The sequence below is a fragment of the Lepidochelys olivacea genome (genome assembly GCF_965140295.1).
Source record: "Lepidochelys olivacea isolate rLepOli2 genome assembly, chromosome: 20".
NCBI lineage: Eukaryota > Metazoa > Chordata > Testudines > Cheloniidae > Lepidochelys > Lepidochelys olivacea.
The window spans coordinates 22,119,289-22,133,673 of record NC_140430.1 but is presented as its reverse complement, the minus strand read 5'-3'; the positions used below and the strand labels follow the sequence as shown (position 1 = coordinate 22,133,673).

Genomic DNA, 14,385 nt, shown 5'->3' with positions numbered 1-14,385 from the left:
CGATAGGAATTCAGCACCTCACAGACATAACATTTGGTAAGATATTTGGTAGATACAGAGGGGGAGACTGCTCAAGGCACAGGGGGAAGCATGAGGTGAACCCACACCCTGAGTGAGAGAAAGATGAAAGCAGCAGTAAAGCAAGAGGATTGACCTTAAAGGCTGGGGGAAAAAACAAAACAAAAAAGCTTCCAAGTCCCCCAACCCAGCTTTCACTCAGAGTCAGAAGCAGCAGCAAAGTACAGGTGCATTTCCTCCTCACAGTACTGTTAGTAAATCTGTTTCCTGTTCTAGTGTGTTCACTGCAGCTGCCTTCAGACAAGAGAGTCTGAGCAAAGGAGTGGTAAGAACCCCAGGTATGAATATTTTTTATTCAGTGTGTTAGAATCTATCTGGATCTCTGTAACTAACTTTAACAACTTAATGGAAGGGTAAAGAGTACGGCTCACTAACAAGCCCCACAGTCTGCCCAGCCTACTGGAATTCATGCCCAAAAAGAGAAGATTGTGGAACACAAATCGGGGAGAAGCCCCAGAACCATGCAGGAGATGCATGGAGGTTTTTTTGGGGGGAGAAGGTGGCATGTTTATACAGGACTGGTTGATGAGAAGGGACATTGAACTGTGGGTTTGATCCATTAATGGAGGTATAAAGACTTGTCATCCTAATCCCCTGGCAGTGCTCTCTCTCTCAGCTCTACCTGGATGAAAGGAAAGGAATACATCCATGGAAGGAGAAGACGTAGATGTTCTGGATCATAGTACTGGTTTCAATCTCTCTTTGCTTGCAGACAAATGCCCATCAAAGTTCTGTCCAGCTTCTGCATATCACATTTACATAATATGTATGATATCTAAGGTTTAGAAATCCTAACTCCTACGTTCTATTCCCAGCTCTGCCAGTTTTGCTGTGGATCTAAGGCAAGTCACTTACCTTCATTGCCTCAGTTTCTCCAACTGTAAAATGGGACTAAATAATATTTATTCCCCTTTGTAAATCACTTGGAGACTCTTGGATGCTATATATGCGTGAAGCAGTAGCAGTATTATCACCAGCGTCTAGCCTTGGTTCCAGAGAACAAAAAGCATGAGCGGCAGCTCTAAGGCCAATGTAACATTCATCAGCTCTGTGGCGGATTATTCTTCCTCCTGGACTGACTGCAGTCCTAGGAGTATGTTCCTGAGAATTTAATGCTGACATCAGCGGAAATAGTCACAGAAGGACACAAGGCCATGACTGACTGAAATGCAAGATGACAAGAAGCTAAAAAGTATGGTTCTCTCATATCTCACTAACACAAAGTGCATCTATGAGGATCTTCAACATATACGATCCTGTAGCACCCAGATTTATGGACAACATAATGGAACCAATCAAACAGGGTAACTCTGGCCAGTAGCCAGCGCAAACCTGAGGAGAGAACCTCTCCACAGAGAATCCATTCACAAACAGTGTAACCAGGGGCCAAAAACATGCAAGTAGTACTGATGTCCATGTTCTATGATGGACCAGGTCCACTGGACAATGAAAAGATAACAGTGGAGAGAGAACAAATCCTGAAAAGGGTCCACAAAACTGTCAAGTGAAACAAAAATTAATCCTGACTCCAAAGTTGTTTGGAGTATTTCCAAGGAAACATTTGTTAGCAGACCTCTGACTTCATCTCCTTACCTGCATCACTTCCCCTAAAGGAGTATAAATAGAGTCAAGGGTTTCCCAAATCACAAGGCTGTTCCTGCAGCCTCTCCTCACAAGAATAAGGACTGAAAGATCATGCCTTTAGTTGATATTTAAGCAAGAAGTACTACCTGAAGATAAAACAAGCAAGAGCCAAAAAACTGAAATGTACATCTTTAATATTGTGCATTCACTTTACACCACATTAACCATTCACAAGACAGACTGCATCATACTGTCCACCTCTGCAATCTCCAACATTTCCATTTGCAGCTAGAGACCAGCTTTGAGAGTCTTATAGCTCCCCTCCCCGACCACTGATTATTACAGTGCTCCACAAAGTACCACTTGCTTAAAAAAAGAGAAACAAAAGACAGTGTTAGTTTAGTGCCACATTCAAGTACTATGACCAGAGTCCTCAATCTGGAATGTTGTAGAGCTGGCTCTATGCAGGAACTGCAGCCAGTGCTCCTGAATCGCCACCCTGAAATCCAGCCAAGTATTTGGTTCTACAAGATAGAGTGCTTCTCAAAGGGAACAGTCAACTCCCTGGCTGCAGACTCATCCAGAAACCAGTGCAGCTTCCCAGTATGAGGCTGGACAAGAGCAGCAGGGAGAGGGTTCTCCTCATCGCCTTCCAAAATACGCTGTGCAAAGAAACAGGGCATTAGCACTGCCAGTCCCACTAATCCAGGGAGATCATAGTGCAATGAGACAGTCATGGAAGCGTTCACCATGCCAAACAAACTCTCTAGAACTGGCCAAAAATTTTCCATTATAATGTTTTTTCAGTGGGAAATAGCTTTAACTAAATGGATGGATTGTTTTTGTTAAATTTTGGGTTTTCATCAATCAACAATTTTCTTCATTTTTAAACCTTACCTTTAAGATGGCAGCTTTACTTTCCCCTGTAGCAACGAACACAACAGTACGTGCTGCATTCAGAACAGGCAATGTTAGAGTTATCCGCTCAGGTGGTGGCTTCGGAGAATCACTAATAGAGGCAACTATCTTCTCTTTTTCCTGCCATGAAAAATAAAGCTGAAGTGTGAAAATTGATCAGAGTAGTGCAGAGATAGGAGTCAAAGCAAAGGACAGCCTCACCAAACTCAAGCTTGTGCTATTTGACTATGACTAAGCAGCCAGTAAAAGGAGACCAAAGATCATTATCAGGCCTCAGATCCTGGTCAGCATTAATCAACATTAAAGTTTTCTAGGCAGACTCATGCATCCATGTATAGCTCCACTGAAGTCAACAGGGCTCCATATGGGCACCGGGTTACACCCATATGAATCAGATTGCAGGATCAGGGCTAAGTGAAGAGGAAAGAGTCAAAGTCCATCTGCTTTTCCTCTTGTTCCCACTTTCCTTTTTTAAAAATCACATTCCAAATACTGGCAACTGCCAAGTTCTAATGCCATAACTCAGAGCTGTTCATCAAACTCTTAAAACAACCACATACGCATGCACTCAGACTTACCACCTAGAGACAAACTAAAATGGAAAAAAAGCCCTGTCACAGTTGTGAACAAAATGCACATTCTTATCCCAGTATACAGTATCCGCTCCCTGGGTCTGTAAAATCACCTGCAGAAGGGGATGGTCTGGAAATAGGGAGCAGGTGTGACCATCTGGCCCTATTCCCAAAATCAGCAGATCAAAGACAGGCATGTTTTCACCTTGAAAAGCCTGCAAGAAGGAACAAAAACCCAGACAGAGGAAAGCATAAATTAGGACACTGAACAGAAAAAGGAGATATCACTGCAAAAGTATAAATCACATCAGGAATAAGGGTGTACAGCTGCTGAACACAGGGCGCTCATACGCTGCAATGAATTTCTGTTCACATATACAGCTTTCTGGCATCTCACAACTGAACACACTGTCACAGAATGCAGCTGGGTTACAATGGCAGAAGTTCAGCAGTAGGTTGTACACCTTTGATTTAGCAACCAAACACATTATACATCATTAGTTTAAAAACAGCATACACATTCCACTAGAAAGTCTCCCCACTAACACACACCATCTTCACCAGCTAAAGAGTCCCCTCCCTGAGTACAAGCACCACATATACACCACAGTAAACACATCTCATCCACAGAGATATTTTTTAAAAAAATCATATAGAACATAAAAATGAACAACTTAAATTTCTTTAATCTTATCAGCATTCCAGTCTATGCAAGTGGACACCAATTCCTGGGTTCCCAAGATGGCCTCCCCAGTTTCTTTTGGGAATTCAACATCTTGGTCAACTCAGGAGTGATCTTGTTAAATTAAAAAAATGAGGAGTCCTTGTGGCACCTTTGAGACTAACAAATTTATTTGGGTATAAGCTCTCGTGGGCTAGAACCCACTTCATCAGATGCATGGAGTGGAAAATACAGGAGCAGGTATAAATACATGAAAAGATGTGATTTGCCTTATCAAGTGTGAGGTCAGTCTAACAAGATAATTCAATTGATAGCAGGATACCAAGGGTGGAAAAATAACTTTTGAAGTGGTAATGACAGTGGCCCATTTCAGACAGTTGACAAGAAGGTGTGAGTAGTAGGTGGAAATTAGTATTGGGGAAATTAGGTTTAGGTTTTGTCATGACCCACCACTCCCAGTCTTTATTCAGAAGGCCACTAGCTGTCACCTACAGCCACCAACTAAAACCTCTCCAGTGCATCATCAGGGATCTACAGCCTATCCTGAAGGACGATCCTTCACTCTCACAGACCTTGGGGGACAAGCCAGTCCTCGCTTACAAACAGCCCCCCAACCTGAAGCAAATACTCTCCAGCAACCACACATCACAAAACAAAAACACCAACCCAGGAACGAAACCCTGCAACAAACCACGATGCCAACTCTGTCCACATATCTATTCAAGGGACACCATGGCCCACCTTGATTATCATGCACATTGTGAAGAGAGTTGTCACTTTGGATGGGCTATTACCAGCAGGAGAGTGAGTTTGTGTGTAGGGGGTGGAGGGTGAGAAAACCTGGATTTGTGCTGGAAATGGCCCAACTTGATGATCACTTTAGATAAGCTATTACCAGCAGGACAGTGGGGTGGGAGGAGGTATTGTTTCATGATCTCTGTGTGTATATAATATCTGCTGCAGTTTCCACGGTATGCATCCGATGAAGTGAGCTGTAGCTCACGAAAGCTCATGCTCAAATAAATTGGTTAGTCTCTAAGGTGCCACAAGTACTCCTTTTCTTTTTGCGAATACAGACTAACACGGCTGTTACTCTGAAACCCATCATAGGACCTAACCACATCAGCCACACTATCAGAGGCTCGTTCACCTGCACATCTACCAATGTGATATATGCCATCATGTGCCAGCAATGCCCCTCTGCCATGTACATTGACCAAACCGGACAGTCTCTGTGCAAAAGAATAAATGGACACAAATCTGACATCAGGAATCATAACATTCAAAAACCAATAGGAGAACACTTCAATCTCCCTGATCATTCAATAACAGACCTGAAAGTGGCAATTCTTCAACAAAAAACCTTCAGAAACAGACTCCAACATGAAACTGCAGAACTGGAATTAATTTGCAAACTGGACACCATCAGATTAGGCCTGAATAAAGACTGGGAGTGGTTGGGTCACTACAAAACCTAAACCTAATTTCCCCCTACTGTTACTCACACCTTCTTGTCAACTGTCTGAAATGGGCCACTCTCATTACCACTTCAAAAGTTATTTTTCCTCCCTGGATATCCTGCTGTCAATTGAATCATCTCTTAGACTGACCTCACACTAGGTGTTTGTTAGTCTCTAAGGTGCCACAAGGACTCCTTTTGTTTTTGCTGATACAGACTAACACAGCTACCACTCTGAAACTTGTATAAGTTTGTTCCAACAGTATTATGTGGGGACTTTTGGGAAGATTATTAGCAGTCCATCACTTTGGAGCACAAGGATTATTACAGAAAGATAATTTTGGACAATAGGACTGAATTTAGGTTTTGTACTCGCAAAAAATAAAGGTTTTACGGATTCTATGATTAACAAACATTTTACTGACTTTTCTGCATTTTAAGTAGCACATTCCTGGGTGTGTGAGGAACATTAACATTAACATTCCCCTCCAGCGTTGCCAATTCAGAAACAAAAACTTCATGTTAATACGTGAAAACTAGTCTGAATTAATTCTCCTAGCTAACTGAAGTGCAGGAAGAAAGCAAGTAACATTAGCAATAAAAAGAAAATTGTTTAAAATTCTCTGTTTGAATACCAGCAAGAGTTATTGGTAACACAGCCGGGGAACTTATTTAGTAAATTAGTGACTTTCACTCCTACTTGAAGAAGTTGGATATACAAAACAAAAACTTTCCACTGAACCTCTTTTAACTTCTCAGCATAGTCTGAAGCAGCCTCTTCTACAGGTAGTGAGGGGTTAATTATAACCACTTGATTTTCTGGGATGGAGATCTTGGAGAGGAGGTGAGTCTGAAATAAATAATTAAAATTCTCAAAATTCTAACCAAGAAGTTGAGTTATATTGTTTTACACAATGGGATTTTTCCCTACTCTCAATTAACAAAATCAGAGTACATTTACTTTCATAACTTTTGGAGACAACAGCATCTGCTGGTGAATGGGAATGTCAACAGGAACCAAAGATCCTAAGGCCTGATCTACACTTAAAAGTTAAGCTGACATAGCCAGGTTGGTCAGGGTGTGGGGAAAAAGCACACACCTGAGCACTATATTAAAACCCAGTGCAGACACAGCTTTGTCCATGGAAAAATGTGTTCCCTCGGTCTTAGCAGGAAAATCTAGAATTGTTGCAACAAACGTCTTCTCCACATTCCTGCCCCGGTATCTCCCCAGGGGGTTTTCCCGCGGGCGGGGCGGGGCGGGTCCCCGCAGCCCCCTCACCTTGTAGGCACCGTACGTGCTCTCCGGGTCCTCCACGGGCACCAGCCGCTCGTCGCAGAAGGCCAGGACCCAGCGGGCGGGGGCAGCGGGGCCGGAGAGGGCGGCGGCCGCGGGCAGCTCCTGGGACAGGATCCGCACCAGGCTCCCGCCCGACAGCCCCAGCGAGAAGCGGCCGCCGGACTCGGCCGCCCGCTGGGCCACGAGCTGCGCCAGGGAGGAGCCCAGCTCCTGCGGGGAGGGGAACACCGAGATGTGGCGGGGCACGAAGCCAGGCATGGCAGGGCCGGAGGCGGCGGGAGCAGGGGACGGGGCGAGGCAGCAGTCGGGCCGGAGGGTGCTGGGCGCAGCGGAAGTTTGGGCAGTTACCGAGAGACAGCCGGAAGGGGGGAAAGGAACCAGGAACACGGTGCGGAGAGGGACGAACATCACGGGCAACACCAGGAAGCGGGCACGGAAGGGGAGTACTTAGAGCGCGCACAACACCGGAAGTGATGTGTGGAAACGCTGCCAAGATGCGAGACTCGGTCGTAGGCGAGGGGCGCCTCAGGCGGGAACGGGGCCCTACCCCGTGCGAGTCTCCAGGGCCCGGGGGCAGCTTCGCCCGTAGCGGCGGCGAGGTTTCTCCGTCCCCACCAGGGCAGGCGCGGCAGCCCTAGTTGTTCCAAGCAACGGCGGGCGTCTGAGTGCCCAGCTTGGACTCGTTCGACGCTTGCAAGCTTTTCTCCACCCTCACACAGGCTAGAAACTTATTTCAAACGGCAAAACTCTCATGTCGAGAGCTGGGGCTTTACCGAAAACACAAAATATCACCAGACTCCCTGTCCCCAGGTATTGCTTAGTCCTCAGAACGGGCCGTGCCACCCACAGGGTCCATCTGAGGCAGTGAATAGTTCCTCAAGAAGGCCCCCACCTCCGCCATCCAGACAGACTCCCCTACCCCACATGCACCTGTTCTCACCCCTTCTCATCCCCCTCAATCCATCGAAAATACTGTTGTGAAAATCATCTTTCTAGGCTATCGCTTTGAACCCCTCTCACCTCTACGCTGCCCTCTTCAATTATAAACAGTAAAAGTCAGCAGTCAATTTAATGGATTGGATGTTCTGGTACAGAAGAGCCCATCACACCAAATGGAAACGAATGAAAGTTACACTGATTCTAAGTTTGTTTTAATGTGTTTGTTTTTATTTCTGAGTTTGGTAAAACAAATAATAGTTAGACAATATAGTGATCAGACTGAAAAAAATTTTGTTTTAAGAGTTTAATTAGTCAATACATGGTCCTTTAAACTACAAGAAACTTTAGTATATTTAAAGTTATAGCCTGCGGCTGGTCAGCTCAGTTCCCAAGTTGCAGACTCCCTCATTTTCTTTTTGAGCATGTTATAGTTCCAGATAACTAGGTTCATTCTTACCATGAATGACTTTTTTTAGTGCCTGTCCTGATAAAAAGGCACATTCCAGATTTTAAAAAATCAGTATTTAAACCAGTTTCAGAGTAGCAGCCATGTTAGTCTGTATTCACAAAAAGAAAAGGAGGACTTGTGGCATCTTAGAGACTAACAAATTTATTTGAGCATAAGCTTTTGTGAGCTACAGCTCACTTCATCGGATGCATTCAGTATTTAAACCATTAGTGATGGTCCAGTTTCTTGAGTGCATTAAACATTAAAACAATGTGTTTCAAAAGCATCCGCAAGACTTTATAAAAATATTTTAGATGAAGCATTAACTCCACCAGAGAAAGGGCAGAATGAAATTTTTTCTTATGTTTCATGTAGTGTTATTGAAGTACTGTAATTGGAACTGCCCAGGGTGAAACAGAACAGAATGACAGGTTTCAGAGTAACAGCCGTGTTAGTCTGTATTCGCAAAAAGAAAAGGAGTACTTGTGGCACCTTGGAGACTAACCCATTTATTTGAGCATAAGCTTTCGTGAGCTGCAGCTCACGATTGAGCTGCAGCTCACAAAAGCTTATGCTCAAATAAATTGGTTAGTCTCTAAGGTGCCACAAGTACTCCTTTTCTTTTTACAGAACAGAATATGGTCCTTCCAGTATAAATTGCATAAAAGGTACTAGTCCACTGAAAGTTCCTTAAAGGCATCACATCGCTGGATACACCAGCAGTAGCTGCCACTACCAGATATGGTAAGTTCAAATGCCTCTAAAACAAGGGAATAATCAGCTGCTCGGGACGACACGATTAGTCCCAAAGCCCTGAGGTAAGTGGGGAAGTGGGATACCGGAAGGAAGCACGAGCAGGAGCGCGCGAGAGGGGAGGGCTCCTGCCTCATACTGAGAAAGAGGGACGATCAGCGAGTTATCTCAAGTGCCTACACACAAATGCAAGAAGCCTGGGAAACAAGCAGAGAACTGGAAGTCCTGGCACAGTCAAGGAATTATGATGTGATTGGAATAACAGAGACTTGGTGGGATAACTCACATGACTGGAGTACTGTCATGGATGGATATAAACTGGAAGGACAAGCAGGGCAGAAAAGGTGGGGGAGTTGCATTATATGTAAAGGAGCAGTATGACTGCTCAGAGCTCCGGTATGAAACTGCAGAAAAACCCGAGAGTCTCTGGATTAAGTTTAGAAGCGTGAGCAACAAGGGTGATGTCATGGTGGGAGTCTGCTATAGACCACCGGACCAGGGGGATAAGGTGGACGAGCCTTTCTTCCGGCAACTCACAGAAGTTACTAGATCGCGGGCCCTGGTTCTTATGGGAGACTTCAATCACCCTGATATGTGCTGGGAGAGCAATACACCAGTGCACAGACAATCCAGGAAGTTTTTGGAAAGTGTAGGGGACAATTTCCTGATGCAAGTACTAGAGGAACCAACTAGGGGAAGAGCTCTTCTTGACCTGCTGCTCACAAAAAAGGAAGAATTAGTAGGGGAAGCAAAAGTGGATGGGAACCTGGGAGGCAGTGACCATGAGATGGTCGAGTTCAGGATCCTGACACAAGGAAGAAAGGAGAGCAGCAGAATACGGACCCTGGATTTCAGAAAAGCAGACTTTGACTCCCTCAGGGAACTGATGGGCAGGATCCCCTGGGAGAATAACATGAGGAGGAAAGGAGTCCAGGAGAGCTGGCTGTAATTTAAAGAATCCTTATTGAGGTTACAGGGACAAATCATCCCGATGTGTCAAAAGAACAGTAAATATGGCAGGCGACCAGCTTGGCTTAACAGTGAAATCCTTGCTGATCTGAACACAAAAAAGAAGCTTACAAGAAGTGGAAGATTGGACAAATGAGCAGGGAAGAGTATAAAAATATTGCTCGGGCATGCAGGAGTGAAATCAGGAAGGCCAAATCACACCTGGAGTTGCAGCTAGCAAGAGATGTTAAGAGTAACAAGAAGGGTTTCTTCAGGTATGTTAGCAACAAGAAGAAAGTCAAGGAAAGTGTGAGCCCCTTACTGAATGAGGGAGGCAACCTAGTGACAGAAGATGTGGAAAAAGCTAATATACTCAATGCTTTTTTTGCCTGTGTCTTCACGAACAAGGTCAGTTCCCAGACTATTGCACTGGGCAGCACAGCCTGGGGAGGTGGTGACCAGCCGTCTGTGGAGAAAGAATTGGTTTGGGACTATTTAGAAAAGCTGAATGAGCACAAGTCCATAGGGCCGGATGCGTTGCATCTGAGAGTGCTAAAGGAGCTGGCAGATGTGAGTGCAGAGCCATTGGCCATTATCTTTGAAAACTCATGGTGATCGGGGGAGGTCCTGGACAACTGGAAAAAGGCTAATGTAGTGCCCATCTTTAAAAAAGGGAAGAAGGAGGATCCTGCGAACTACAGGCCAGTCAGCCTCACCTCAGTCCCTGGAAAAATCATGGAGCAGGTCCTCAAGGAATCAATTCTAAAGCGCTTAGAGGAGAGGAAAGTGATCAGGAACAGTCAGCATGGATTCACCAAGGGCAAGTCATGCCTGACTAATCTAACTGCCTTTATGACGAGATAACTGGCTCTGTGGATGAGGGGAAAGCAGTGGACGTGTTGTTCCTTGACTTTGGCAAAGCTTTTGACACGGTCTCCCACAGTATTCTTGCCAGCAAGTTAAAGCAGTATGGGCTGGATGAATGGACTATAAGGTGGACAGAAAGCTGGCTAGATTGTTGGACTCAACGGGTAGTGATCAATGGTTCCATGTCTAGTTGGCAGCCGGTATCAAGTGGAGTGCCCCAAGGGTCAGTCCTTGGGCCAGTTTTGTTCAATCTCTTCATTAATGATCTGGAGGATGGTGTGGATTGCACCTTCAGCAAGTTTGCAGATGACACTAAACTGGGAGGAGAGGTAGATACGCTGGAGGGTAGGGATAGGATACAGAGGGCTCTAGACAAATTAGAGGATTGGGCCAAGAAATCTGATGAGGTTCAACAAGGACAAGTGCAGAGACCTGCACTTAGGACGGAAGAATCCCATGCACAGCTACAGACCAGGGACCGAATGGCTAGGCAGCAGTTCTGCAGAAAAGGACCTAGGGGTTACAGTGGACGAGAAGCTGGATATGAGTCAACAGTGTGCCGTTGTTGCCAAGGCGGCCAATGGCATTTTGGGCTGTATAAGTAGGGGCATTGCCAGCAGATCGAGGGACGTGATCATTCCCATCTATTCGACATTGGTGAGGCCTCATCTGGAGTACTGTGTCCAGTTTTGGGCCCTACACTATAAGAAGGATGTGGAAAAATTGGAAAATGTCCAGCGGAGGGCAACAAAAATGATTAGGGGACTGGAACACATGACTTATGAGGAGAGGCTGAGGGAACTGGGGCTGTTTAGACTTCAGAAGAGAAGAATGAGGGGGGATTTGATAGCTGCTTTCAACTACCTGAAAGGGGGTTCCAAAGAGGATGGATCTAGACTGTTCTCAATGGTAGCAGATGACAGAACAAGGAGTAATGGTCTCAAGTTGCAGTGGGGGAGGTTTAGGTTGGATATTAGGAAAAACTTTTTCACTAGGAGGGTGGTGAAACACTGGAATGCGTTACCTAGAGAGGTGGTGAAATCTCCTTCCTTAGAAGTTTTTAAGGTCAGGCTTGACAAAGCCCTGGCTGGGATGATTTAGTTGGGGATTGGTCCTGCTTTGAGCAGGGGGTTGGACTAGATGACCTTTTGAGGTCCCTTCCAACCCTGATATTCTATGATTCTATGATTAAAATGAGAAAATAATCCATTGTTAGGACAGGTGGAGTACAGCACACATGCACCTGTGAAAGTCAATCCCTTTAATTCTCCAATTTTAAGAGTTACATTTAGTTCTAATTGTGGTAGAAGCTCAAGGAAAACAAGTACATCAGAAATGTCTGTTAATGGACTTGCCCACATTAAACAGAAAATAAAATTGTAATTGAGGTTGGAGTAGACATTAAAATTATTATGTTCCTATTTGTCTTGTCATATGTGGCCTTCATTGGTGTTCAACAATTGCCACTCATTTCCAGCAGAGGGCAGCACAATTTAAAGATGAAAACTACCAGTAAATATAAAAATAAAATTAAAGAAAATACACAGCAACATTACAATTAACTTTTCCTAAGACCTCACATTAGCATTAAAAGGTGTAACATTACCATGTGACTCCTCTGTCAAGACCTGCCATTTACCTCATTGTTACCTAGCCCAGTAACAAGTTTAAATACATTGTTTGTTCACTGGCATAATGTCCCTAGGCAGAGTTTCAGAGTAACAGCCATGTTAGTCTGTATTCGCAAAAAGAAAAGGAGTACTTGTGGCACCTTAGAGACTAACCAATTTATTTGAGCATGAGCTTTTGTGCTGTGCCCCTAATTATGCTTTTTAGCCATTTACACCCAATCTACTTTCTTCAGTGAACTAACAACCTATTTATTCTGCAGACCACAGTTTGTGAAGATTCACAGACTGCACTCCAGGGGTCAACAATCTGATTAATTCCCAGTCCTATTTTTATTTATTATTGTAATGCCTAGAGCCCCAGTCATGGACCAGGACCCCATTGTGCTAGGCCCCATTATACAAACAGAATACTTTAGGTAAATGAATGATAGACACTTCAGAGTGAGACTTCCCACTACAGCGATATGTGTAGTTAAAAAAGAGAAATGTGAGGTGGGACAATCAAAGGCTCTACCTGAAGAAAATAATGCTACTAACTAAAGGTCTATAGATAGCAACATAAAGTTGAGAGATAAAGCAGAAGGAAACTTGCTCAGGGCATATCATTTCTGTTCAGTTACATCCTCAGGATGTTACAATAAATAATTCAGACCATAAACACCTCCCATGTTGCACAGAGTCCCTCAGTTTGTAGTGGTTACAAAGAGAAAAAAATATCTCTAGATACAGAACTGTAGAGAAATGGCATGTCTATGCCCAGGATAGGAATAGCTCACAAATTAATGTGCTTAAGACATGTGAGGACATCATCCTACACCCCAATGAATTTGTCACGGTTGCCAATGCATTGCAAGAGGGCCTTGCACTACTTATCTAGCCGGAATCCCTCGCTTTCACAGGCAGGGTCCCTTCTTAAACTAGTCAGTAGCATTTCCTGCAAGACACACATCCCAGACCAGATCACAGAGTGACCTTTCTGGCACGGATCCTCTCAAAGAGGCACTCATTCAATGGAACATATTTTCCCAACTTTAGATCAAGAAAATATAACCGGTCTGATGTTTGATGAGGGTCAAATCCTTCTCTCTGTAAACGGGTTTTCTGGATTTTGAACGTGCCTTGGAAAAGAGAAAGAAAACACTAAAGTAAAAATGTTCAGAGCTGGAAACCCATGGAAATGGAGTTATGAAGATAAATGTGAACCAACATAGTACTTGTTATTAGCGTTAAACCTAGGAGCCAGATACTTCTCACCACCATAAACCAGAAGTAACTCCACTAGCTGGTATAAGACACGATGAATCAGGCCCTAGATCCCTTGGGATCAGTACAAAAGACAAATCACAATCCATTCATGGTATACGTGCTACAAACCCCATAGCTTTTGTTTCTTCTTTCTCCACCAACCTCTGACAGTACAGGATCTGTGCAATTTCAGTTGTGCATTGTGTTCTTGACCTAAGTTAGTGGTCACCAAACTGTGGGGCATGCACTTCTGAGGGGGGCATGGAGGAATGTTCAGGGGTTGGGGGGGGGGGGTAGCATGGTAGAGCCTGGGCCAGCCGCCATGGTGGTTGGGAAGGGAGTACCACCCAGCTCTGCTCTGCCCTAGCCCCAGCTGCACGTCCAGTCCCAGCTCCCAGCTGCAGGCCCCTGGCTGCAGGCCCCCAGCAGAGGCCCCAGCCAGGGGTGGCAGGTTTGTAGAAATTTTGGTGGTGCCCAGAACCTGCCCCTTCCAAACTCCAACCCCCACCTGCCTAAGGCTCTGAGAGGAAGTTTGGGTGGGGGGAGGAGGTTTGGGGTGCAGGCCCTGGGCTAGGGCAGGGGAGTGGGGTGCAGGAGGGGTGCAGGCTCTGGGAGGGAGTTTGGGTGCAAAAGGGGTGAGAGGTTGGGCTCTGGGAGGGAGTTTGGGTGGGGGAGGGGGTCTAGGGTTCATGATGCAGGACGGGGCTCAGGGCTGGAGCAGAGGGTTGTGGCGGGTGAGGGCTCTGGCTGGGGCTGTGGGCTCTGGGGTGGGGCAGGGCTGGGGATGAGCTTGGGGTGCAGACAGGCTGCCCTGGGGCTGGGGACAGAGAGGACGACTCCCCCAGCCCTCTCCCCACCGGCAGCAGTGAGCTCTGGGGGAGGGGCCCCCCTCTCCCCCCTGGCAGCACACTCATCTTGTACCACTGTCATTGCACGTGTTCCATGGGCCCCTCTCAGGTCC

At 45.4% G+C, this 14,385-nt stretch overlaps 2 protein-coding genes across 2 annotated transcripts in view; both read right to left on the bottom strand.

Moving 5' to 3' along the window:
• Window positions 1-1,839: 1,839 nt before the first annotated feature.
• On the bottom strand, window positions 1,840-7,016 carry PGLS (6-phosphogluconolactonase). The gene is made up of 5 exons (XM_084610672.1): window positions 6,576-7,016; window positions 6,036-6,143; window positions 3,266-3,367; window positions 2,560-2,700; window positions 1,840-2,324 (listed from the first exon to the last, which is right to left on the bottom strand). Exons 1-5 carry the CDS (start codon window positions 6,999-7,001, stop codon window positions 2,187-2,189), a joined length of 915 nt encoding a protein of 304 aa, XP_084466798.1. The 5' UTR covers window positions 7,002-7,016; the 3' UTR covers window positions 1,840-2,186.
• A 1,543-nt stretch (window positions 7,017-8,559) lies between these two features.
• SLC27A1 (solute carrier family 27 member 1) overlaps window positions 8,560-14,385 on the bottom strand; it is a 32,618-nt gene continuing 26,792 nt past the window's right edge. The window contains exon 12 of the mRNA XM_084610552.1: window positions 8,560-13,297. Within this exon, the coding sequence (XP_084466678.1) occupies window positions 13,140-13,297 (158 nt within the window). The 3' untranslated portion in view covers window positions 8,560-13,139. The remainder of the gene's footprint in view (window positions 13,298-14,385) is intronic.